Source organism: Anas acuta, chromosome 35, assembly GCF_963932015.1.
Source record: "Anas acuta chromosome 35, bAnaAcu1.1, whole genome shotgun sequence".
NCBI lineage: Eukaryota > Metazoa > Chordata > Aves > Anseriformes > Anatidae > Anas > Anas acuta.
In genome coordinates, this window is record NC_089013.1 from 167,821 (window position 1) to 193,744 (window position 25,924).

Genomic DNA, 25,924 nt, shown 5'->3' on the forward strand with positions numbered 1-25,924 from the left:
TTGACCCGTTTTGCCTCCACTGAACAGGGCTTTGCTTGGCAGTAGGAATACGTAGAGAAACGTTCAGGATGTGCAACCATTTTCCCTCGAAGGGATAGGGGGGTGGGGGAGATTTCCCCGTGCTGCTGGTGGCGTCGGGGTCTCTGCGCCTGGGTTGGCAGTGACACTGGGGTTAAAAAGCGATGTTGAAGAAGTGCAGCAGGTGAGAGGTGTGTGCTGTGTTGTGTGATTTTGAGGGAAAAACTTTCCGAAAGCCCAGCACGTGGTGATTCAAAGATGGAAGCCGAAATTCCTTGAAGTGGTATATTCTTTATTGCAGCGCTGGATGCACGGGGGATCTCTCCACCTATCGTGCATACCCAAAGCGGAAAGCAGTCTTGAATTTCTACAATCAATCTATCAACATTCTACAAGCGCCTCTACATATTCATTCCCTCTCCCCGCCTTCCCTGGCTTCTCATGCTAATTAGCCTTTTGGCACCTTGCGCCTGTGTAGAGCCTCCCAAGAATTGTGGGCAGGGGTCTTTGGGAGGAAGACCCCGAGTCTTCCTCACAGTGTACTTCTCACCTTTGGTCAGGAATCTGCTGAGTTGGCATGTTTCTTAATTGCAGGCGCTGGTTGTTGCTAATTCTTCCATTTGTTGTATCTTTATAATGAATTCCAATGTCCAGTTTTGAGATTTATAGTCCTTCCATTTGTTTCTCTGTCCGTCTGCCGCATCCTTATCATGAGTTCCAGTGTCTTGTTTTGAGATATACAGTCCATGTCTGGGGATTGTCCTTGCCTCCCCAATGCCTCCTTAATCAATCCCCCCTTTTCTCTTCCCATGCAAATTCTTTTGCTTCAGATGCTTCTATTATTTGCAGTAACACAACAAAGCAGGCATCTAAACAACATGCACACAAATATTCCTAACACTACTACTGCGATTAGAGCAATGAAAACTTGTTTCAACCATTAGAAATTGGGCAACCAGGAGGTTAACTTATTCCATATTTCACTAAAACTAAACTAAATACGAAAGATCATCTTTACTGATCTCATGTAGGACCCTTGTCTGCTTCCATATTTCTTCCAGGTCGGTTGAGATCCTTCCACTCTGATCTACATACACACAACAACTTGTGTTTATTACTGTACAGACTCCCCCTTGAGTGGCCAATGACAAGTCTAGGGCCATCCGATTTTGTAATACTACCTGGGATAAACTAGATATCTCTTCTTGTTGAGCCTTTATAGCATCCAGAATTTTCTTTCCTAACTTCCCTATAATTGCAGAAATATTAACTATTGCCTTTTCCAATTCACTCACTCCTAACCATGTGATAAACCATCTAACAGAACTATGAAAAGCGGTGTGTCTCTCTATCAATGGATTGTTAATTTTTTGTCTGATTCTCCGGATATGATTTCTCAAGTAACCTCGAGGCGCTACATCATGTATGGTCAAATTGGGGACTACTGCTCCAAGAGTGCAAGTTCCCTTCCAGTTCTTGGGCAAGACCTTGCGGGCTGTATCATTGCATAGCCAATACCACCCTTTTCCTTCTGGAACTGGCCAGCTGGTTGAATTTGCCCAACTGCTAGTTGCACTAATATCAATTGTTTGATTACAAGACGTCTGATTTCCCACATAAGTAGTACCCGTATTTATACAATCCTGTTTTCCCATACCCTTAGGCAGGTTACGCCTTTGTACACATACATAGTAAGATTCCAATGGCAGGAAGCTACTAACTTCTAGTTCCAAAACTTCCTCATATTTTTGACCCCAAGATGTGTTTTCCCACAAATTAGTCCAAGATAAGTTTGCAGGCAAGGGAATCCCGATTAACGATACACCCTTATTCCCATGCTGTGGCAGATGGGTGCATACCCAACAGTTGGTCTTATTAATTACTTGAGAAATTGTTTGTATCAGGGACAGGTGTAAGTTCTCATCCCAAACTGCCCACCCCGAATCTGAGAACCACACCCCTGCAATCATTAGGATCTGGAAAACTGTAATTTTGTTGGTCCAATTGGAGTGGTGGTCCATATCCTCGCCAGGGCCTTCTTCACCCTTGAATGGTGGATCCAAGCTGCTTGCTCCTTAATCTTAATGGCGGTGTGTGTTGTCAGCAATACCTGGTATGGTCCCGTCCACTTTCCTTCCATTTTTCCTCTAGGGGTTGTCCTGAAAAAGTCTTTATATATATATATAATCCCCGAACTTAAAAAGGTGGATTGGTTGATCCAACCCTCTAGCCCAGGTCCTGAGAACAAATTTATTTACTTTATATAATTGTTTCTGAAGTTCAGTTATATAAGCATATAAATATTCGGATCCCAACTGCGTTAAGTCCTCTCCACTAAATAGAAATTGATACGGCCTTCCATATAAGATTTCAAAGGGGCTCATATTCCCTTTTATTCTAGGTTTAACTCTGATTCTAAGTAATGCTAAAGGGAGGGATTGAGGTCATGAGAAATTAGCTTCTTGTCCAATTTTAGCTGTTTGTTGTTTAATTAAATGGTTCGTTTTTTCTACCTGTCCACTTGCCTGTGGCCTATAAGGAGTATGCAGTTGCCAATCTATCTTTAGAATCTTACTTATCTGTTGTACCACTTGCGCACAAAACTGTGAAACTATCAGAAGACATTGCTACTAGAATCCCAAAGCACGGCATTATTTCATTTAACAAGACTTTAACCACTTCTCTTGCTTTGTTTGTTCGACAGGGAAAGGCTTCGGGCCTTCCTGAAAATGTGTCAGTCAGAACCAGTAAATAACGATACCCCCCTTTTCTAGGGAGTTCTGAAAAATCAATTTGCCACCGTTGCCCCGGATAATTTCCTTTACCGATTATTCCAAATTTTATTCTCTTCTTGGTATTGGGGTTATTGTGTAAACAAATGTTACAGTGCTGAGTTACTTGTTTTATTGTTGTATATAAATTTTGTCCCACTAATGTCTGACTCCGGCTCTTATGCAATGTGTCAGCTCCCCAATGTGTTTTATTGTGTTCTGTAAGAACTCTGGGCCATGTCAAATTAGAGGGTATTATTACGCGGTTATCTTTTACATATACCCATCCATCTGGTTTCATTTTACCTTTCAAATCTTCAATTAATTTTAAGTCTTCTTTGGTATAATTTGGATATAGTTTGGATTTTACCGTCTGGTATCAAAGACAATGCCTTCACCTCCGTTATTTCAGCTGCCCGCTTAGCCTCCTGATCTGCCAATCCATTTCCAATTTCAAAATCGGCAATTTTGGTGTCCCCGACAATGCATGACAGCTACCTTTTCTGGTTGTTTTACTGCCTGTAACAATTTTAAAATTTCTTCAGCATGTTTTATCTGTTTTCCCTGAGCGGTCAGCAATCCACATTCTTTCCAAATCGCTCCATGAGCATGTACCACGCCGAATGCATATTTAGAATCTGTCCAACTATTGATTTTCCTTCCCGCTGCTAGTTCCAGTGCTCACGTAAGAGCAATTATCTGTGCTTTCTGGGTGGACGTCCCAGGGGGTAATGGTTTGGACTCGATTACCTGTTGAGTGGTTGTAACGGCGTACCCTGCCTTACGTTGTCCTTGTTTCGCAAAGCTGCTTCCTTCAGTATACCAAGATTCGTCAGCATCTTCTAAAGATTCTTCCTTAGGATCGGGTCGGTTAGAATACCCAGTCTCCATTGTTTCTCTGCAGTCGTGGGTGATGGGTTCATCCAGAGTTCCGCTAAGGAAAGAAGCTGGATTTACGATGGTAGTGAGCACAATTTCCACATCATCTTGTTCTACTAATACTGCTTGATATTTTAAAATCATCAATTCTTGTTTAAGTTGTTCAAAGAATTTTTGTGCTTCTCCAGTCCAGACTAACTTTGACTGGTTAATCTTTATGAAATCATATAGAGGCTTTACCAATCGTCCATAATTATAAATCCAGAGGCGACACCAACCTGTCATTCCTAAAAAGGTTCATAGCTCCTTTACCGTTTGGGGTTCTGGAGTGCGGCAAGTGACTGTCTTACGTTCAGTTCCTAGTTGTCGTCGTCCTCCCGAAATTTCAAATCCCAACTAGGTCACGCTTTATTGATCCAGCTGGACTTTCTGTCGAGAGACTCGATATCCATTTAAACCCAGAAAATTAAGAAGACTTAGAGTCCATTGAATACAACTCCCTTTAGTCTCGGTAGCTATGAAGAGATCATCTACCTATTGTAACAAAGCCCCTTCAGCGTCCGGAGGCATCCAAGTTTCGAGTTCCCTTGCTAATTGGTTTCCAAAACTAGTGGGGCTATTCTTGAATCCTTGAGGTAGCACTGTCCACGTAAGCTGCGTCTTTCTGCCTGAATCGGGGTTTTCCCATTCAAAGGCAAATAGGTTTTGTCTTTCTGTGGCTAAGGCTAGGCAGAAGAAGGCATCTTTTTAAAGCCAGTACGGCAAACCAGACTTGACTATGCTTTAATTTAGTCAGCAAAGTATAAGGGTTTGCCACTTCTGGATGTATATCCTCAGTGATTTTATTTATGGCCCTCCAATCCTGAACTAGCCTATAGCTTTTTCCATCTGCCTCTTTAATTGGCAATATGGGTGTATTGTATTCTGATTCGCATTCAATCAATAATCCATACTGTATAAATCTATCAATTCTCTCTTTAATTCCTTTCCTATCTTCTGTCCTCAAAGGATATTGCTTAACCTTAACGGGTTTCTCTCCTGGCTTTAATTTAATAATTATTGGGGTCACATTATTAGCTCTTCCAGGGACTTGAGTGGCGCAAACTCCTGGATATACTTGATGTATGATCTCTAAGGGTATTTCACGTTTAGGATCCGTTTGTATGAGTGCCAGGCTTAACACATTTATTAGTTGTTCTTCTCCTATCCTTAATTCCATTTTCCCTTTTTCAAAGGTAATTTCTGCTTCTAATTGTTCTAACAAATCTCAACCTAATGGAGATTTTGGAGATCCAGGTGGATATAAAAACCTATGTATCCCCATTTGTTTCCTCTTATAAATGAGGTCTGAATTTTGTAATATTTATAAAACCAATCTTTCTAAAAGGTAGAAAAGGCAAGTAAACAGCGCTGGGTGTGCGGGGAGTCTACGCTCCACCAACACGCACACACAAACATCAAACGTTCTCAATACGTGTATACAGAACATTGCTTTACATAATAACCCGAGTATGCCCGGCGCGGGACCGCCCAGGTAAGGGGAGGGGGAGGGGGGGATTTTGGGGGGGTTTTGGGGTCCGGGGGGGGGCTTTGGGGTCATTTTGGGGTCTGTGGGATTTGGGGGGAGCACGTGGGGGGGGGTAGGTTTGGGGGTCCTGGGGGGCTGCAGGGGGTCCCTAAGGTGGGGGGGAGAATGGGGGGGCCTTAGGGGTGCCCCTGGCCCTGTTTTGGGGTCCCCAGGGTTTGGGGTGCCCCCGTGGGATGGCCCCGACCCCGTTTTGGGGTCCCTAAATTGTGGGGTGAGCCCAGGGGCTGGGGACGGGGCTGGTCTGGGGTCCCTAAGGTGGGGGAGAGTCCATGGGGGAGCTCATTTTGGGGTCCCCAGGGTTTGGGGTGACCCCATAGGGTTGACCCCATCCCCATTTTGGGGTCCTTGGGGGTCTCCAGGGGGTCTCTTACGGGTGGGGTGTTGCGATGCACGGACGAAAGCACGACAGACACCAGCAGAGTCAGATCATGCTTCACCATTTTATTGCCCGAATAGCCCAACTTTTATAGTGAACTTTACAGGGGCGGACAGTGTTTCACACAAGATTATTGGTCAAAAGCACCCAGACACAGTTATAAGAAAATAACACCACCTGCAAGAAAAGAACCCCCCTTTTGATTAGAAGTCAGGAAAACAACCCCCTTAGTGATTAGCGGTCACGTAGGCCTAGTCCTTGAGGCCAGCTGCTGCTAACAATATTTTCTGAGTTCCTTCATTGGGTGATGTGGGAGTCATTGCCGTGGGAGCTTCTCACAGTTCCTCTGGCAGCTTGGTTTGCTCAGCTACAGCAGGCCCTGAGATTTCTAAGGCCTACCCCTGGTTGCTGAAAGCAAGCTTAGATGGAACAATTGTTCCACGGGCACATGTTCAGATCCCGTATGCCAGTTCCCAACAGTGGGGGGCACCTTAGGGTTGCCCCCGGTCCTGTTTTGGGGTCCCCAAATCCCCCCCAGGGTCCCTAGGGGGTCCTATAGGGTCGTCCTTGTCCCCTTTTGGGGTCCCCAATTTGCGGGGTGACCCCATAGGAATAGCTGTGGGGTGGTTTTGGGGTCCCAAGGGGTCCTCAGGGTGGGGGAGGGTCCTTAGGGTCGCCCCCAGCCCAATTTTGGGGTCCCCAAATCCCTCCCTGGGGTATAGGGGGACCCTGTAGGGTTCCCCTGGCCGCCTTTTTGGGGTCCCCAGGATTTGGGGTGACCCCATAGGATTGGGCCGGGTTCCTGGGGGTCCCTAAGGGCTGGGGGGGGGCTCCTTAGGGTTGCGCCCCCCCCCGTTTTGGTCTCGTGGGGGGGGTGTTTGAGGGATCCCCAAGCTGTGGAGTGACCCCATAGAGTCCCCCCATTTTGGGGTCGCGGGGTCCCTAAAATTTGGGGTGTCCCTACAAGGTTGTCCCCCTCCCCATTTTAGGCCCCTGGGGGCCCCCCCACCCCAAAAAAAACCCAACTCACAAGGTTTGGGGGGGGCGGGAGTGGCGTTTATGTACAGCGGTGGGGGGGGCAAATTGGGCCCCCCCCCCGGTAGAAAAGACACTTGGGTTGGTGGGGGACCCCAAAACGCCACCCCAGAATTATTTAGGGTGGGGGGGACCCCAAAAAGTCCCCCCCCAAGGTGCTAAAGGGAACGGGGGACCCGAAAATTCCCCCCCCAAGTCATTTAGGGTGGAGGGAGTCCCAGAAAGCCCCCCCCAACACATTTGGGGTCCTGGGGAGGTCCCAAACAGCGGGATTTGGGGCATTTCTCCCCAAAATTTGGGGTTTGGGGGGGCACAGGGATCAGAAATTCCTTTTTTTAGGGGATTTTCCCCCAAATTTGATGGGAGGGTGTGTGAAACTGTAGGTTTTGGGCGATTTCTCCCCCAAAATTAAGTTTTTTTGTTGTTTTTTTTTTTTTTGGGGTGGGGGTCGCTGGGGTCTTAGGTGGGTTTGGGGGGAATTTTCCCCAAATTTGGGGGTTTGGGGGAGGGTCCCAGCAGGAGTTTTGGAGGATTTCACCCCAAAATAGTGTTGTTTTTTTTTGGGGGGGGGCACAAATAGCAGCTTTGGGGGATTCCCCCCCAAATTTGGGGGTCTTCTGGGGGGGGGCGTCCCTAAAATGACATCACAGGGAGGGATTTTGGGGCGGTTTCACCCAAAATTTGGGGTCGGGGGGGGGGGGGGGGGGAGGATCTTATACACACACCAGAAGCAGTGCTTTTGGGGGAAAGTCCCCAAATTCTGGGTTTTTGTTGGGGGGGGGGGGGGGTCCCAAAAAGGGGTCACAAGCAGCGGGTTTGGGGGAAAATTCCTCAAATTTGGGGCTTTTGGGGGGGATTTCCCCAAATTTGGGGGTTTTGGTGTTGGGGGGGTCTCAACGTGGGTAACAAAGTGCAGATTTTGGGTGTTTTTTTCCCCCAAAAAGAAGTTATTGTTTTTTTAAGGGGGTGTCCCCATGCCCCCCCTTTGCGTCACAAGCATCAGCTTTTGGGGCAATTCCCCTGAATTTGGGGGTTTTGGGGGTCCCTGATCAAAAAAGGAGGTTTTTGAGGAATTCCCTGAAAATTTAGTGTTTTTTTTTTTAAGGGGGGGGTCCCAAAATGGGGCAATTTCCCCCGGTTTTGGGCTTTTTCTTTGCGGGGGCGTGGTCCCAAAGTGAGGGTCAGGAGCGGGTTTTTGGGGTGATTTCCCCAAATTCTTCTGTGGGGGGGGTCATTTGAGACCCCTCCTCGAGTTTTTTATGGGGGCAGGGGGGGTGTCAAGGTCTCAATGGGGCTCCCCCTCTATTTAATTTGGGGGGGGGCTCCTTTGGTCCCCCCTTCCATATTTTGGGTGGGGGTAGGGGTCACTTGTGGCCCCCTTAAATATTTCATGGTGGGGGGGTCTCATTTAAGGCCCCCCCAAAATATTTTCTTGGGGGGGCCTCGTTTGGGCCCCCCCTTCATTTCTTTCTGGTGGGGGGGGCTCATTTGAGGCCCCCCCTTAACATTTTTTTGTGGGGCGTGTCTCATTGGGGCCCCCCCTCAACTTTTTTATGATGGGGGACCCCAAATGAAAACCCCCCATAAATTTATTTGAGGAGGGGGCTCATTTGGGTCACCCCCACTCATTTATATATTATTCTGCCCAATTGAGATCCCCCTAATTAAATTTTTTGGGGGGGGGCTCTCCTTTAACCCCCCCCTTTATTATTTTTTTTTGGGGGGGGGGGCATCCCTGAGTCGGGCTCCTCGTCGCCCCCCCCCCCCCCCCCCCCAGGGGACAGCAGCAGCGGGGGGGGTCCCGGGGAGGTCGTTTCCCCCCCCCCCCCCGTCGCTGAAGGGGCGCCCCTGCGTCTCGGGGAGCCGCAGGAAGGTGAAGAGGGCGAAGGCGGCTAGCAGGGAGCCAAACAGCACAAACACCCAGGGGCCCAGAGCGCGCTGGGGGGGGGCTACATGGAGGGGGGGGCAATTAGGGGGGGCAGGTAGGGGTGTGGGGGGGCCCCCCGGGGCATTAGGCCCTAGGAGAGGGGCTCAGCCACCCCATTGCCCCCCCGTTGTCCCCTGTTGCCCTGCATCCCATTTCACCTCTAATAACCCTCCCCTTATGTCCCCCCCCCCTTATTGCCCCCCTACCCCATAACCCCCCCAATAATTACCCTATTGCCCCCCCATCCCATTACACACCCCTATTATTGTTCCCCAAAAGGGGAATCGTTACAAAAAAGGGGGAATTGTTTCCAAACAATGGGGTATTCTTCACAAAAAAAAAGGGGAATTTTCCCCAAAAGATGGGCATTGTTACCTAAAAAGGGGAAATTGTTCCCCAAAAGGGGGATTTTTTCTCTAAACACAGGCGGGATTTGTTCCCCTAAATGGGGGACTCATTCACAAAAAAGGGGGAACTGTCCCCAGAAATGGGGAAATTGTTCCCAAAGAGGGGGAACTTTTAACAAAAATGGAGAATTGTTCCTCCAAAATGGGACTTGTTCCAAAAAAAAAAAAAAGGGGGGGGGGGGAGGTGTTCCCAAAAGAGGGACATTTTTCCCCAAACAGGAGGAGATGTTCCCAAGAAGGAGGGAATTGTTCTCCAAAAAGGGGGACATTTTTCCCCAAAAAGGAGGAATTGTTCCCCAAAATGGGGACTCTTTGTGAAAAAAGGGGGAGATGTTCCCAAAAAGGGGGAAATTGTTCCTAAAATAGGGGGAATTGCTATCAAAAATGGGGAGCTGTTCCTCAAAAAGGGGGATTCCTTCTGAAAAAAGGGGAAACCGTTCCCAAAAAAGGGGGAACTTTTAACAAAAATGGAGAATTGTTCCGCCAAAATGGGACTTGTTCTGAAAAAAATGGGGAGTTGTTTCCCATTTCTGATAACAATTCCCCCTTTTCGGGGAACAGTTTCCCCCTTTTTGGGAGCAACTCGTCCTGTTTGGGGAAAAATGTCCCCCTTTTTGGGGAAATTTCCCCCTTATGGGGAAAAATACCCCTCTTTTGGGAAACAACTCCCCATTCGGCAGACTGCCGAACTTACAGACTGAGAGGTTCTGGTCCGTGCTTCCAGACCGCCCAAAGACGGAAGCATCCAATTCCAAGCCCTCTACTTCTGGCACAGTGACACAGCAGGGGGCAAGTTCTGTGCATCAGCTGCCAAAGCTCCTCCCCAGTCTCCCGACGCCGTGCGCTGTACGTGTGAGTGCCAGCCTGCCCAAGGAGCCCAGCAACCCCTCTGTTTCTGGGACACAGATACACCAGGGGGCCAGCTCTGCGCAACTTCAAGAACCAAAGCTCCTACCCAGGCTCTCAACGCTGCTGCCCGTAGGTAAGAGAGCCAGACCGCCCAAGGAGCCCAGCGACCCCTCTACTTTTGAGGACAGTGACACAGCAGGGGAGAAGTTCTGAGCATCAGCTGCGCCAAAGCTCCTCCCCAGGCTCGTGACGCCGTTGCCTCTAGGTATTAGAGCCAGCCTGCACAAGGAGCCCAGCGATGCCTCTACCACTGGGACAGAGATGGACCAGGAGGCCGGCTCTGCTCAACATCAACCACCGAAGCTCCTATTCAGGCCCTCGACGCCATTGCCAAAGGTAGTAGAGTAAGTCCGCCCAAGGAGCAGAAAATGCCAAAGTTCAAACCTCTGTACGTGGAGCGGGGCCCTTATCCTATTACAGCCAGACCGCCCAAGGAGCCCACCAACACCTCTGTGTCTGGGACCCTGACAGACCAAGGGGCCGGCTCTATCAATCCCCAAAAGCCAAAGCTCAAACCCAGGCTCTCGACGCCGCGGCCCAGTCCACAGTGAGCCGAGCTTTGATTGCCCGGAGCTGCAAGAACGCCGTCAGAGGTGGCAAAACAGGTGCGTGATCCACATCCCTGTTCCTTTGGGGGCTCAAGCCTTGGAGGCAAGTAGTTCTGGGGACAGCGGGGCCTCTCCAACGAGATCTCAGTTTTGAGCCGGGGGTTGGCTCGATCCAAGCAGAACCTTGGGCTCCTCCATGGCTAGCCTCAAGTCCCTCCAGTTCCCTTCTGTTGCCACGCAGACACACCTCCACGTCACACCCACGTCCCATTAGGAAAAGGACCGTGCCATCCTTCTTTATTTATAGGAGCGTGAAAATACAGTGTTCTCGTTACAATGTCTGCCCCATTTGTACTCGTATCTGCACACCACCAAGCTCCCGCATCGGATTCCCGCTTACAAGTACAATCAAGTTTTCCTTGGCGGCCTGTCATATTACGAGCTGACCAGAAATGTTTAAAGAACACTCACCTCCCGCTCTCATCCTGCCATCTCCAGCGGTAGACCCTTACCACGTGCTGTTCCTTAGTGGTGTTATCACGCTGACGGCTCAAGATCTGAGCGTCAGATTGTCCCCCTGCTTGTGCTCTTGCCACGGTTTCACAGCCAGATCCCAAAAAAGGTGCGAATGGTGCTAAGCTGAGACGGGAGGTTTGGGCTGCACATCAGGAAGAGGTTCTTCACCGAGAGGGTGGTCACACACTGGAACAGGCTCCCCAGGGACACAGTCACTGCACCAAGCCTGTCTGAATTTAAGAAGCCATTGCACTGTGCACTTAGTCACAGGGTCTACATTTTTGGGTAGACCTGTGCGGTGCCAGGTGCGGAGTTGGACTTGATGATCCTTATGGGTCCCTTCCAACTTGGGACATTCTGTGATTCCATTTCCATTATCCTTTTCTGATTTCTACAATCCTATCATTCTAATTTCTACAATTCTACAATTCCAGTTTCTACAATTCTTACGATTCTACGATTTCTACAATTACCTGTGACACGTTGATGTCCTCCCCCCAGCACAGAGGTGCTTGGGCAGGCAGCAGCCTGTTGGTGCCGGCGTCACCGTGGGCAACAGCCAGCACTGCCCGCGTCACTGTGATGTCACAATGCAATGACACATACGTCACAGTGGCAGGACCATATAAAAGGGGCTGCGCGACGGGTCCTGCACCAGAGGTACCGAGACATTCGGGCAGGATGAGCTCAAAGATGGCTGATGCCAGCAAGGAGCAAGCTGCTCGCACGAGGCGTACCGCATTAGACTGTTGGGAGAGCAGTGCGATGGAGCACGTCCCCGCGATACGAGGCGTCACTGACCAAGGTGCGAGCACCCCCAGCACTACAGGAGCGTGGCTGACCCCCGTCTGGGGCTTTCTGTGGGGAGGACCTGGCTCCGTGGTCAACTCGGGGGGGGGGGGGGGGGGGGTGTCTCCGTTTGGGGACGGAGATGTGACGGCTTTTTTCCTCTGCCACCAAAACGCGGGGGTGGGGGTGCTGGAAGGCTGGCAGCCACCAGAAGCAGCACGGGACCTGATTTTCTTTGCCTTCCAGAGCGATCATCTGTCTGGGATGCAGTGTCGGCCTACATCCGGGAGCACCTCCAGCAGCGCCAGGTGGGTTGGCCCCTACGTCGCCCTTGTTCCCCACCCCAAAAGCAGGAAACTCACCCCAAAAGGCCCCACCAAGAGACCAATAGGTATCGCACAAGTGCGGTGTTGCTTCTGGTAGGCGGTGTGGCATCTCAGGGCTGACCCCAGTCGCTGGAAGCCCCTGGGTCCCCTCAGCCTGGCTCCCAACAGCGGGAAGTGCACAGCAGGGCCCGAAGCACTGTTCCCGGATGGGACCGCCTCCGGCTGATCCTTAACCTTCGGCCCTTCCGTTCTCTGCCACTTGCAGGGCGTCCGAATTCCCACTCTTGGCTGCTTTGACGTCGTTTCCAAACGGGTCGAGGATGGGAACAAGTCCCTGACGGTGCAGTGGCCCACGTTCCGCCTGGCCAGGAACCTCATTGTTGCCCACAACCTCACAGCCGACAAGGAGTACCTGCCAGGTAAGAGGGTGCAGGAATCCCTTGCTGCATGGATCTCAGGTGCTTCTCAGAAGCAAAGCGTTGCCTGCACAGAGCAGGTCCCAAACCGAAGCCTTTCTGGGTGACGACTGCCATGAGCAGCACCTGGGGAACGCGGGGAAGGGCCGCTGGTGACTGACTCCATCCCTCTCGTGTCGTTTTCCAGGCCATAAGGAGCTGGAGCCCCTCCAATACCCTGAGGTGGCTGCAGCTGCCTCCGTGTCCTGGAAGAAGGTGGAGAGCTGCATCCGAAGCACCACGTCCCTCATCTCTCGCACCCTGGGGAAGGGGGAGAACATCGCCCTCGTCCTGAAGGATGTAGGGGTGCTCGTCATCGAAGGCACGAGAGTGCAAATCAAGTTCTATTATGACTTTTTGGAGAGCCTGTCAGAACAGGAGAGCCTTCAGAAGGCTCTTTTCAAGGTGAGGGTTTTGTTTTCCCCACGGCCTGGGCAGCCTCACACGGGGGCAGCAGCAATGCTTGCCCTTGGCCCAGCAAGACCTCTTGGGTTGGAGCTCTTGGCCAGCCTCTTGGGGTGGCCAAGAGCTGCGGTCCTGCCGGCTCCCGCTGGCCTGGGCTCCTCCAGGACCTAGCGGAGGCCAGGCAGAGGACATTTGCCATCTCCTTGCTCCTCCCCTGCAGGTCCCCCAGCTGATGGACATGGTGGTGTCCCGGGTGTCAGCCGTGGCCTCCCTGACCTTCTCTGGCCGTGTCATCGTCTTCCCCGAGTGAGTATGTTTGCGGCTGTGGCCGCTACTCGGGCTCGGCAGCGTTTGCTCCTTGCCAAATGTCTCCGCGAGCGGGTGAGCGTGGGGAGTGGTGGTGCCCTGGGTCACGCCGATCTCTTCTTTTGCCAGCTTTAAAATGGACAAAGCGCCCCAGCTATCACCCGGGGAGCGTCTCAAGGCCCGCAGGGATGACAGGCAGGAGAAGGAACGGGCTGTGTTGTCGTCTTCCAGCCAAGGTGAGAGATACAACGCGGCTGCTGGCTCCTCGTGTGCCACAGCTTCATGCCAGCTCGGCACAGCCTCTTGTCTCCGGGCCTCCAAAATGGAGCCCCTGCGTGTGACGTGCCCAAGGTGCCCAGCCCTGGGTGCTGCAGGAGGTCGGGGATCCGAAACACCCCTAAATTGGCTGTACCCAGCTCCTCTCTCCCAGAACTTGGCCCCCAAACCACGTCACGGCCTAAGATTGAGCCGGCTGAGGCTGGTGCCAAGGAGGGCCGAGGCCCCTGGAGATGGAGGCTGGGAGGGGAGCACAGCACCCCTGTGACAGCACAGGAGGAGGCCTCAGCACCCGGCGTGTCCCGGGTACAGCAGAGACATGGAAATGTGCTTCTGACATCTCTCCTTGCCAATTCCAGAGAAACAGCCTGAACTGCCACCCTTCCCGGGCACCTTGGACATCATTTATCAAGAAAAAGTGCAGCCCTGGAACAGGAAGGCCCAGCAGAAGAAGGAGCCTTCGCTGAGGTGAGGCTGGAGGCTCCGGGAGGGGGGGAGGAGGCTGCCAGGAGCCCCCCACTTCTCAGGGCTGGCCCCTCTGTTTGGGGTCTGCAGCCACGGGCGCTGCATGGGGGGGTACAAGATGGGGCCCCAAAGATGTCGTGCAGGTGGATGAATTCTTTTGGCTTTGTCCTTTCGGCAGGCTGCCGGTGATGCCCAAGCTGCCTCCTGCCATAACGGAGCATTTGCGCAACCAGCTGCAGAAAGGAACTGTGCCCAAAACAGAGCCCAGGAGCAAATCCAAACAAGAGCCCAAAACAGCACCCAAAGAGCAGGTGCAAGACCAGGGCCGGGAAAAGGCTGAAAAATCTGAAAAACATCAGGAGAGCAAGGGCCAAAAAGCAGCAAAAGCCCCTCCTGAAGTCAGGACAGTACCCATCCTGGAAGCCCTGCCTGTGACGGAGCGAGTGAAGCGCCCCGAATCTCAGAAAGCCCCAGGCCCGCTAGAAACACCCATCGTGTCCATACTGTCCCTGTCGAGCTCGGAGGGCAGCATGATTCAGGAGCCCAGCGACGACAGCGGCAGATTCCAGCGAGGGAGCTCCAGCTCCCACAGACTGCCGAAGTTACAGACTGAGAGGTTCTGGTCTGTGCTTCCAGACCGCCCAAAGATGGAGGCATCCAATTGCAAGCCCTCTACTTCTGGCACAGTGACACACCAGGGGGCAAGTTCCGAGCATCAACTGCCAAAGCTCGTACCCAGGCCCCCTACGGCATGGCCTATAGATATTAGAGCCATCCCAAGCACTTGTACTACTGGGACACAGACTGACCAGGAGGCCAGGTCTTCACAACTGGAAATGCCAAAGCTTGAACCCAGGCTTCCGACGCCATGCACTGTACGCGTGAGTGCCAGCCTGCTGAAGGAGCCCAGCGAGCCCTCTACTTCTGGCACACAGAAGGACCAGGGGGCCAGCTCTGCGCAATTTCAAAAACCAAAGCTCCTACCCAGGCCCTCTACGCCGTTGCCTGTAGGTAAGAAAGCCAGCCTGCTGAAGGAGCCCAGCGAGCCCTCTACTTCTCAGACAGCGGCAGACAAGTGGGCCAGCTTTGAGATTCAGCCACGACCAAAGCTCCAATTCGGGCCCTCTCCGCGAATGCCTACACCTAGTAGAACAAGTCCGCCCAAGAAGTACAAAATGCCAAAGTTCAAACCTTTGTATGTGGAGCTGTGCCCTTATCCTATTAGAGCCAGACCGCCCAGGGAGCCCAGCGACACCTGTATTTGTGGAACACCGACGGACCAGGGGGCCAGCTCGGAGCATCTGCAACCACCAAAGCTCAAACCCAGCATCCCGACGCCATTGCCTGTAGCTAAGAAAGCCAGCCTGCTGAAGGAGCCCATCGACGCATCTGCTACTGGGACAGAGAAGGACCAGGAGGCCAGCTCTGTGCATCCTCAGCCGCCAGAGCTCAAACCCAGGCTCTCAGCGCCGCTGCCTGTAGCTAGTAGAGCCAGCCTGCCAAAGGAGCCCAGCGAGCCCTCTGCTTCTCAGACAGCGTCGGACAAGTGGGCGAGCTTTGAGATTCAGCCACGACCAAAGCTCCAATTCGGGCCCTCTCCGCGAATGCCTACACCTAGTAGAACAAGTCCGCCCAAGAAGTACAAAATGCCAAAGTTCAAACCTCTGTCTGTGGAGCTGTGCCCTTATCCTATTAGAGCCAGACCGCCCAGGGAGCCCAGCGACACCTATATTTGTGGAACACCGACGGACCAGGGGGCCAGCTCTGTGCAACTACAACAACCAGAGCTCAAACCCAGGCTCTCAGCGCCACTGCCTGTAGCGAGTAGAGCAAGCCTGCCCAAGGAGTCCAGCGATGCCTCTACTTCTCAGACACAGACAGACCAGGGGGCCGGCTCTGAGCATCTGCAACCACCAAATCTCCAACTCGGGTCCTCTACGCCATTGCCTATTAGACCCAGTTTGCCCAAGAAGCGCAAAACATCGCATGTCAAAGCTTTGTACGTGGAGCGGGGCCCTTATCCTATTACAGCCAGAACGCCCAAGGAGCCCACCAACACCTCTGTGTCTGGGACCCAGACAGACCAAGGGGCCGGCTCTATCAATCCCCAAAAGCCAAAGCTCAAACCCAGGCTCTCGACGCTGCGGCCCAGTCCACAGTGAGCCGAGCTTTGATTGCCCGGAGCTGCAAGAACGCCGTCAGAGGTGGCAAAACAGGTGCGTGATCCACATCCCTGTTCCTTTGGGGGCTCAAGCCTTGGAGGCAAGTAGTTCTGGGGACAGCGGGGCCTCTCCAACGAGATCTCAGTTTTGAGCCGGGGGTTGGCTCGATCCAAGCAGAACCTTGGGCTCCTCCATGGCTAGCCTCAAGTCCCTCCAGTTCCCTTCTGTTGCCATGCAGACACACCAGGCACACACATGCAGACACACGTTATTTGGCAGCATTTAGAAGGCCTAACAAAGCAGGAGGCTGCTCTTGGCCCGAGAGGAGAGTGTGTGTTTGCAGCTGGGTGCTGGTTTCCAGGCCGGGTGGGAAGAGAGGGGCTTTGTGGCTGGGCCTGGCAGAGCTGAACCCTGCTGCTGGCCAGGTCTGGGGATGGGGTGAGCAGAGGGAGGGAAACGGCGGGACCTGAAGCCATCCACGGGGTCCGCGTGTGGGCAAAGAGCCCCAAAAACCTGTAGCGGTTTTTGCTCAGAGTCTCACTCCCTTCACAGAAATCCATCTGACAGCAGACTACGAGATACTGGAGGAAAACGCAACGACCTCTTGCCAGAGACGACCAACTCCTCGTCTGTCCACGACGTAGTCTAAACACCATGAGCATGAAGATTTTCCAGCCGTGGCACTGCAATCAGCCCAAACTTGCGCTGGGAGAGGGACCATCACAGGGATGTTTCCAGCTGAGGGACCTTCTCCACGGCCTCCATGGCCAGGAACCTCCCCTTGCTGGGACAAGAGCTGGGAAGCTGCCCTCAGAGCAACGTGGAGAAAACCTGCACATCCCTGGAGGGGAAAGCAGAGGATGCGACGGCAGCTGGGGAGAAAAAGAGAGCACCATTTCCATCCTGCTGGGCTGCGCTTTCACAACGGAACCTGCCAATTAAAATGATTTTTCAAAGTGCTTCTGCTTGTAAAGTAAAATTCCGTACAGCAGTTGCGGCACTTAAGACTCACTTGGGTTTGAGGGGGATTCTATTGCTCGAGAATTTCAACTTTTGATGGCTAGCCTTGTTTGGGTAAATGCTCATCGGTGGCTTTTGATGGCAAATTACAGGCTTTGATGGTGGTGGGGTTAGTCCAAGTACTGAATGCTTCTGCCCCTGAGCCCCGCGTCTGAAACTCCCAGCACAGCAGAGAATCAGCTACCGTTTGCTGCTAACCCTCTAACCTTGCTTAGCTTTCCGTCTTCCCTTGACATTTCTCTCTGTCTTTTGTTCCCCAAACCTGCTCCTATTTCTTTTTGTTCTGTTTCCTGACTGTGTTTTTGCAGCCCTCTGCACCCTTTCTGATGAGTGCTTTTTACTCATCAGCCCCGAGGGAAGTGGCAGAGTTGAGGGCACAAATCTTTTCCTTCCCTATTTCACCAGCAGCTTTCTTAATGCTCCCCCTGAGGGCTACTGTCATCACTTTGCCTCGACTCCCCCCAGATCCTCATCCCAGTGGCAGAAGGCTCTCTCAAGCAGCTCTTGGTGCAGGGGAGGAGCAGCTGGTGGAGGAGCTCTGCTTCTCCCCCTTCAGTTCTCCTGGAAAAGCTCTTCCTCTGTGCTGGCTTCTCCCCTTCTGCCGTGGCAGTGCCCCCTCCCCTCCTGCCTCGTCCTGGTGCTTCCCTGCTCGGAGAGATGGAGCAAGGATGTTCTCGTCTTGACACCCTCTCAGACCTCCCTACCTCCTCTTCTCACTGCTGGCCACTTTGGGAGAGCAGAGCGGGAGCAATTTGCTCAGACACCAAGCGATGGGAGAGAAGAAAGGACGAAATAGGCTCTTTCCTCTAGGAAATAGGAAAGGGGTGTTTAGAGCTGGCTTACCTGAACCATCGCTGGAGGACCGGAGCCCAGTCCCTTGCTCTCCACGTGCTGCTGCCTCAGCACCACGGAGGAGATGGGCATCTCCTTTTGAGGGGGTGTGCGCGTGTCTACCTTCTGGGGACAACTTCCAGGCTGCAAAACATTTAAAAAGTCAACCTAAGATTTCCCCTGGGGGGCAGAGGGCGCAAAATGGCTCCGTATCAAGTTCGCCAGCGCTGGGGCCGTGGCTCCAGTGCCAGAATGCTTCCTTCTATGAGCTCACCCGTCACCTTTCGTTCTTAACTGTCCCAGGCCCTACCTTTCCTCAACCCTAACTGCTAACCCAAACTCAAAATAACAACCCCAAATCCAAACCACATGCCTAAACCCAAACCAGAAACCTTAACCACCAACAGGAAGCCCTATCCAGAATCTCAACCCAAAACCCAGTCCTACACCTTCTAACCCCTCCCCTAAGGATACCTGCCATGCCTCAATGCCAAAACAGAACTCGAGCCTTTCACCCTAACCCTTAACCCCATGCATAAACCCCAAACTTAACCCGTATTCTTGCACTCCAACTCTAAATCCTGAAGAAATAGTCACAAACCATAATCCCCAACCCAGAACTTTGCCCCTCAACCCCTTTCCCAAACCACTACCCCTAGCACTAACCTCTGCCCTAACCCTAAACCAGAACCTGAACGCAGGGACCTCCGGGCTTGGAGGTGTCTGGGAGCACAGCTGAGGGGGGACCAGCGCCTGGTGACGCTGGCGACGCTGTCACCCTGCCTGGCCACAGCAGAGCTGTGTCTCCCACCCCAACGGCTCCATCGACCACAGCTTCCCCCAGCACCTCCCAGTTGGGGGACCCCAAACTGCTGACACACGAGGGCAGTGCAGCCCTCCAGGGACCCAGGTGGGCTGGGACACTGGGGACAGGGACCTCAGGACACTCACCGATGGTCTGGGGCAGGAACGGGCCCAGCACTGGGGGCAGACACCACGTCCTGCCACCACCACCCAGGGGTCCTGCTGTCCCCAGGGACCCCCAGCACCCAGAGAAGGTCCCCACTGCCCCCAGGGAGCCCATCAGCAGCACTGAGGGCAGACCCAGCCACGTGCTGGGCTTTCGGGAAGTTTTTCCCTCAAAATCACACAACACAGCACACACCTCTCACCTGCTGCACTTCTTCAACATCGCTTTTTAACCCCAGCGTCACTGCCAACCCAGGCGCAGAGACACCGACGCCACCAGCAGCACGGGGAAATCTCCCCCACCCCCCTATCCCTTCGAGGGAAAATGGTTGCACATCCTGAACGTTTCTCTACGTATTCCTACTGCCAAGCAAAGCCCTGTTCAGTGGAGGCAAAACGGGTCAAGAAAGGGCTTCTCCACTCATTGCTGACTGGGAAAAGCTACAGAAGAGCTGGTGCTGGGTATGGACACGGAGGGCTGGAAATGGCAGAGCCAGCTTTTGCTTTCTGTTTTCCGCCCCCAGAATCACAACTTTTGGCTCCCCAAGGCTGGGGCTGCCCTGCAGGAGCACACGGACGAGCAGCTGTGGCAGCCGGCAAACGCAGCCACAAATAACCCAGGACAAGCAAAAGCGAAGAAAACCACCCTAAGCACAAGGTGACCTCCTTTCTCACCCGCTCCCTCTCTGCCTTTCTCAGCTTTTCACTCCCCAAAACGACAAATGCGGCTTAGCCAGGCACCACAGCCTGCGGCTCAGGACCAAACCCAGCAGATTCGGGTTTTCAGAGGTTTGCAATTCCCCAAACGGTGGCTTCTGCACGCGTTCTAGCGCCCCCCCCCTCAGCCAGAGACCACCCCCGCGGTTATTTCTGGGGGAGGGTAACTGTAAAGGAGAATACAAATGCAAACCAGCGGCACCTCTCTGGCCTCAACATGGCGGCCGCGCGTGTGGGGAAAGCCCCTGTGAGGGGACGCCTCTGCTCACAGCGCTGCCCCCTGGGCCCCACAACCGAAGAGAAGATGAAAACCGAGAGAAAAACGCGAAAAAGCGGTGAAAACGGGGTAGTGGGCGGGCCGGGGAGGCTGCAGCAGGGCTGCGACGCGTGCCCGAGGCGGCGGCGGGTCTCCAACGCCTCAGCCGCGGCCCGTGAGCGCCGCCATTGGGGAGAGGAGGGAAAGCGGCGGAGGGGGCAGTGGGCGGGAAAACCCTCGCCCCTGATTGGCTGGTGATGGCGGGAGGCGGGCAGTGGCAGCCACTCAGGAAGCGGGGCGGGCAGCAGCCGCACCTTGATTGGCTGAGAGCTGCCGCCTCAGCGAGGGCGGGAAGCCTGAGGCGCCTCCGGAGCCTGGGGACCCCAAAAAGGTACCCCCCAAACACCCCCAGGGGCCCCCACCCAAAACCCCTCAGGGCTCCCCCCAAACACCCCCTGGACACCCATCCAAACACTTCCAGTGCGCCCCTAAACACCCCCAGGACCTCCCCAACTCCTTCTAGGGCCCCTTCAGGCGCCCCCCAACCTCTCGGTGTCCCCAAACCATCCCCAGGACCCTCTCGAATCCCCCCGTGGCTCCTCCAACCCCCCAAAGGCCCCTGGACTGCCCCCCAAACGCCTCCAAGACCACTACAACCCCCCCGAACCCCCCCCCCCAGGATTCCCCAGAACCCTCCCAGGTCCCCCCAAATCACCCAGCCCCCAAGGCAACCTCTCAGGGACCCCCAGACATCTTCTGCACCCCTCCCAAAGCCCCTCCAAACCCCCCAAGGGACCCTAGACTGCCCCACAAACGCCTCCAGACCCCCCCAGCCCTCCCCCACCCCCTCAGGTCTTCCCCCCAACACCCCTGGGGCCCCTTCAGCCCCCCGCAACCATCCCTAAGGCCCCCCCTCAAGGGTCCCCAGACCTCCTCCCCTCCCCGCCTCCCCATCGCCTCAGCACTCTCCCAGGGTCCCTCAACACCACGGCCACCCCTCCCTTGGGAAAAGCCACTTTATTGCCACCCCCCTTCTCTGGGGGGCCAAGGGGGAGGAGCCAAGCGCGGCCCCTCCCCTGCCTGGAAGCGCTGCGATTGGTGGGGAGGGGGGGAAGGGGCGGGGCTTGTGCTTCGACGCCCGCCCCCCAGGCGCCGTGCAGGGGCGGGGCTGGATTATTGCTCTCGGTCACCGCGGCTCCCAGATGTGGGCGGGGCTCCGCCTGCTGGCTCCGCCCCCGCGCCTCACTCCGGGGCTGGGATTGGTTGCGGCGCTGAGCCAGAGCCCCGCGGCAGGGGGCGTGGCCCAGCCCCAGAGGAGGGGCGGGGCTCATGCAGGATCGGACCAATCAGGTGGGAGGGGGGCGTGGCCTAAGCGGCCCCCAGGAGGCCCTGCAGCTCCTGCAGGAGGGAGGGGGAGAGCAGGGGCAGCACCTGGGGGGGAGGGGGGGGTAATTGGGGGGGTTAATTAGGGGGAGGATAATTAGGAGAGGGGTAATGGGGAGGGATAATGAGGGGGGGGCCGCCCCCCCCCAGCCTCACCTGCAGGGCCCGCAGCTGCTCGCGGAGGAGCTCGGGGCTGGCGGCCCCCAGCAGCACCGCGCTGACCCCCTCGGCGCGCAGGCACCAGGCTGGGGGGGGGGGACATGGTGAGACCCCCCCGTGTCGCCATGTGCCCCCCCCCAGTGTCCCTGTGTGACGTCATGAGCCCCCCCCATGTTCCCCCCCGTGTCCTCATGTGACATCGTGGCCCCCCCATGGCCCCATGTCCCCCAATGCCCCCCTGTTCCATGCCCCCCCATGGCCCCTATGTCCCCCCCCATGTCCCCAATGTCCCATAGGACCCTTCCCACATCCCCAGTGTCCCCCCCATCTTCCCCCCAATGTCCCCCCATGTCTCCGTGTCCCCCCTCCCATGTCCCCACATCTCCCCCACATCCCCATGTCCCTCCCATGTCCCCCCCTGTATCCCCCATGCCCCCCCCCACGTTCCCATGTCCCCAGTGTCCCCATGTCCCCCCCGTGCCCCCCACCTATGGCCAGCTGCGGCACGGAGCACCCCAGGCGCTGGGCCAGCGGCTGCAGCTCCTCCACCTGGTGGCCCTGGGGACATCGGGGGTGACATTGGGGACACAGGGGGGGACACTGGGAACACAGGGGGGACATAGGGGACACCGGGGGGGCCCTTACCTTGCCTGGGGGGGTGCCGTGGGGCAGCAGCTCCTCATCTGGGCTGGGGGCCACCGGGGACCAGGTGACGGCTCCCAGGCCTGGGGGCGCACGGGGTGAGCCCGGACCCCAAACCCACGTCCCCAAACCCCCAGACCCCCACACTTGCCCCCCCCCGTGCCCCCACCTCATAGAGTTCCCTCCAGAAACCCCCTCCCCAATCCCCCCATGTGCCCCTGATCCCATAGAACCCCCACCCAATAGACCCCCCCATATGCTCCCAACCCCTAGAACTGCCCCATGGGTGCCCCCCCATAGACCGCCCCCCACCCCATAGACCCCCTTATGAGCCCCCACCCTACAGAACCCCCCTGCCCAACCCCCCCCATTTGCCCCTGACCCCATAGACCCGCTACCCCATAGCCCCCCCCAACCGTGCACCCACCACCCCATATATCCCCTATGGGTGCCCCCACCCCATAGAACCCCGCCCACCCCACAGACCCCCCACAGGTGCCCCCCCCCCCCACCGATCTGTCGGAAGAGGCGGGGCTCTGGTGGTAGCTCCGCCCACTGGCACACCGGGGCCACCAGGTTGCACTGCCGGGCCACCGCGTACGCCTCCTGGGGGGGGGGGGGGCTGTCACCGCCTGACCCCCCCCCCCAGGCAGGACCCTGTGACCCTCCCCATGGTCCCCCCCGCCCCCATATGGCCCCAGGGCCCCCAGTATGGCCCCCCATCCCGTATAGCCTCATGCCCCCCCCATCCCAATGTCCCCCCTTGTCCCCCCCAGTTTCCCCCCTGCCCTCCAGTCCCATGTGTCCCAGTGTCCCCCCCATGTCCTCCCCGTCCCGTATGTCCCCATAATGTCCCTATGTCCCCTCTGTGTCCCCACCGTCCCATATGTCCCAACGTCCCCCATGTCCCCACGTCACCCCCCCTCCCTGTGTACCCCCCATGTCCCATATCTCCCATGCCCCCCCATGTCCCCTGACCCCCCATGTCCCCATCTCCCTGTCCCCCCCATGTCCCCCCACATCCCATATGTCCCCATGTCCCCACATCACCCCCCATCCCTGTGTGCCCCCCATGTCCCCTCCGTGTCCCCCCCATGTCCCTGTGTCCCCCCATGTGCCTGTGTACCCTCCGTGTCCTCATGTCCCCCCCATGTCCCCCCCATGTCCCCCCCATCCCCTTGCCCCCCCCATCCCCACATCCCCTGCACGTCCCCATCTCCCCCGCCCCCCCCATGTCCCTACCCTCCCCATATCCCATGTCCCCCCCCAAGTCCCCCCACCCCTCCATGCCCCCCCCGCGGCCCACCATGACGTCGGCGGGCCCCCAGCCCGCGGTGCCCCAGTAGAGGGCCAGCCCCTGCTCCACGGCGTCGCTCAGCGCCCGCACGGCCTCTGGGGGGGGACACAGCCCCGGGGCGTTCACTCTGGAGCCTACTGAGGGCATCAGGGGGGGGCTGGGGGTGCTATGGGGTCGGGAGGGGGCTGGGGGTGCTAACGGGGCCCAGGGGGGCTACGGGGGGTCTACGGGGGTCCCAGCCCCCCCCCCTCCCCCAGGTACCTTCCAGCCGCAGGAGGCGCAGGGTCGGGTCGGGCCCTGTGGGGCGAAGAGAGAGAGGTGAGGGGCGGGGCCTGAGGGGGCGGGGCCCGAGGGGGGAGGAGCCTAAGGGGGTGGGGTCTGGGGGGCGGGGCCTAAAGGGGTGGGGCCCAAAGGGGTGGGGTTGAGGGGGGCGGGGCCTGAGCATTGGGAGCCCATAGGGACAGGGGAGGGGGGGGGCTGGGGGGGGCGAGGGGCGGGGCTTAAGGAGGAGGGGGAGGGGCCTGAGTGGGTGTGGTCTGGGTGTGGGCGGGGCCTACCTTCAGTCTGGGCGGGGCCCGGGCGGGGCCCGGCGAAGACGACGTCGACGTAGTCGAGCTGCAGCCGCTGGAGGGAGCCCCGGAGGCCTGGGTGGGGACGGACGGACAGGTGGACAGGTGGACGGATGGACGGACGGACAGATGGACAGCCGGACAGCCTGCCTGCCCCACAGCACCGCCCTGCCCCACAGCACCGCCCCACAGCTCACCCTCCAGGACGTGTTTCCGTGAGAGCCCCCGGTCGGCCCTGGGAGATATGGGGGAGACGGCGTCACCCCACGGCTGCCCCACACCAACCCCTGCTGTCCCATAGGCCCCCTCCTGCCCCATAGACACCCCCCTTGTGCCCCATAGCCCCTCGCACCTGCCCCATAAACATCCATTTGTGCCCCATAGCCCCTCTCCTACCCCAGACACCCCCCTCCTGCCCCTTAACCAACCTCCTGCCCCATAGTCCCCCCCATGCCCCATAGATGCCCCCACCTGCCCTATATGCCCCCCCTGTGTGCCCCACAGCCCCCCCCCTTCACTGCCCCATAACTACCCCCACAGCCCCCCCCTTATGCCCCATATCCCCCACCAGTGCCTTGCGGGTACTCACTGCCCCCCCCAGCAGATCCTGGTGGTGATGACGTAGCTGGAGCGCCTGGGGGGGGGGGAGATAACTGAAGGGGGGGGGTCAGCACCCACAGACCCCCCAGCCCCAAAACAACTCCCATCCAGACTCCAAACCTTGCCCCAAAGCACCCTGGGGGCCCCCCACCCCTATAACATGCCCCTCCCCAACAACTCCTTGCCCCACAACACTTAGGGAACCCCCCCCTCACCCCCAGCATCCTCCCAGAGCCAACCCCAAATCACCAACTGCAGCCCCGCCCCCAAAAAATAAATTGCGCCCCCCCCCTCACCTCCACCCTTTGCTCTTGAGGACATTGCCCAGCATCTGCTCTGCCCTGGGGGGAAGGAGAAAACTGGGGGGCTGGGTCCTGTGCGCCCCCCCAAAATGGGATCCTGGGGAGTCTCCAATATGGGGGGGGGGAGGATATGGGGGAGTCCCCAATAGGGGGGGGTCCCGGCCGTACCTGCCCGAAGCCCCCGCAGTGTCGAACAAATTCACGCCGGCCTCGAAGGCGGCGCTCAGCACCTGCTCTGCTGCCTGGGGGGGGCAAGTTATGGGGTAAGGGGTAATTTGGGGAGGGGGGTAATTTGTGGAGGGGATGCAATTTAGGGGGGGGGGGGGCTCACCTCATCGCAGATCTGGGCCCCAAACGTGCCCCGGGTACCTTGGGGGGCGGAAGGGGGGGTCAGAGCTGGGAATAACCCCCCCCAAAATTGGTCCCCCCCCCCCCAAAAAAAAATCTGCCCCCCCCCATTGCCCCCACCCCCTGCAATTGCCCCCATTGACCTCAGTCCCACATTCCAGACCCCCCCACACTGCCCCTTGTCCCCCCCCATTTTCCCTTGCCCCCCCCTTTTTTCCCCTGCCCCCCCATGTCCCTTGACCTCCCCCTTGTCCTTGCCCCCCCTTGTCCTTGTCCCCCTCCCCTTGTCCCTGTCCCTTCCCATTTTCCCTTGCCCCCCCCCTTGTCCCTTGCCCCCCCCTTGTCCCTGTCTGCTCCCCTTGTTCCTGTCCCCCTCCATTTTTCCTTGCCCCCCCCAACCCTTCTCCCCCCCCCGCCCCATGCCCCCCCTCACCCAGGCCGAGGCAGGACACCCGCAGCCCCGACTTCCCCAGGTTGCTGCAGGGCGTGGGGGGGGAACACGGGGGGGGGAGGTCACCTGGGCCCCCCCCCATCACCCCCCAGCTTGGTGGGGGGGAGGGGGCAGACCCGGGTGTCCCCATTCACCCCCCCGGGGAACTGAGCCCCCCCTCCCTAGGGGACCTGGACCCCCATGCCCCCCCGGACCCAGTGTCCCCCCCCCAGGACCCTGAAC

At 56.6% G+C, this 25,924-nt stretch overlaps 2 protein-coding genes across 19 annotated transcripts; one reads left to right on the plus strand and one right to left on the minus strand.

The window, feature by feature from the left end:
* Nucleotides 1-293: 293 nt before the first annotated feature.
* LOC137846645 (voltage-gated potassium channel subunit beta-3-like) lies at nt 294-25,908 on the minus strand. 18 transcript variants are annotated; one of them, XM_068664654.1, is made up of 15 exons: nt 25,685-25,898; nt 25,235-25,272; nt 25,072-25,145; nt 24,898-24,975; nt 24,591-24,635; nt 24,199-24,236; nt 23,990-24,076; nt 23,694-23,729; nt 23,442-23,569; nt 22,648-22,741; nt 22,139-22,218; nt 21,982-22,051; nt 21,491-21,579; nt 18,022-18,153; nt 294-2,177 (listed from the first exon to the last, which is right to left on the minus strand). In XM_068664654.1, the coding sequence occupies exons 1-15, from the start codon at nt 25,830-25,832 to the stop codon at nt 2,166-2,168; spliced, it is 1,149 nt and encodes a 382-aa protein (XP_068520755.1). In that variant the 5' UTR covers nt 25,833-25,898; the 3' UTR covers nt 294-2,165. The 18 variants fall into 18 exon arrangements, 15 of the variants coding, with proteins under 15 accessions (XP_068520755.1, XP_068520744.1, XP_068520745.1 ...); XM_068664643.1 differs by lacking the exon at nt 294-2,177 and adding an exon at nt 16,492-16,999 and having other exon boundaries at nt 25,685-25,904; XM_068664644.1 differs by lacking the exon at nt 294-2,177 and adding an exon at nt 16,492-16,999 and having other exon boundaries at nt 23,442-23,566; nt 25,685-25,903.
* On the plus strand, nt 12,296-16,176 carry LOC137846619 (proteoglycan 4-like). The gene is made up of 7 exons (XM_068664615.1): nt 12,296-12,310; nt 12,355-12,508; nt 12,693-12,949; nt 13,170-13,255; nt 13,385-13,491; nt 13,891-13,999; nt 14,175-16,176. The coding sequence occupies exons 1-7, from the start codon at nt 12,296-12,298 to the stop codon at nt 16,156-16,158; spliced, it is 2,712 nt and encodes a 903-aa protein (XP_068520716.1). The 3' UTR covers nt 16,159-16,176.
* Nucleotides 25,909-25,924: the final 16 nt, after the last annotated feature.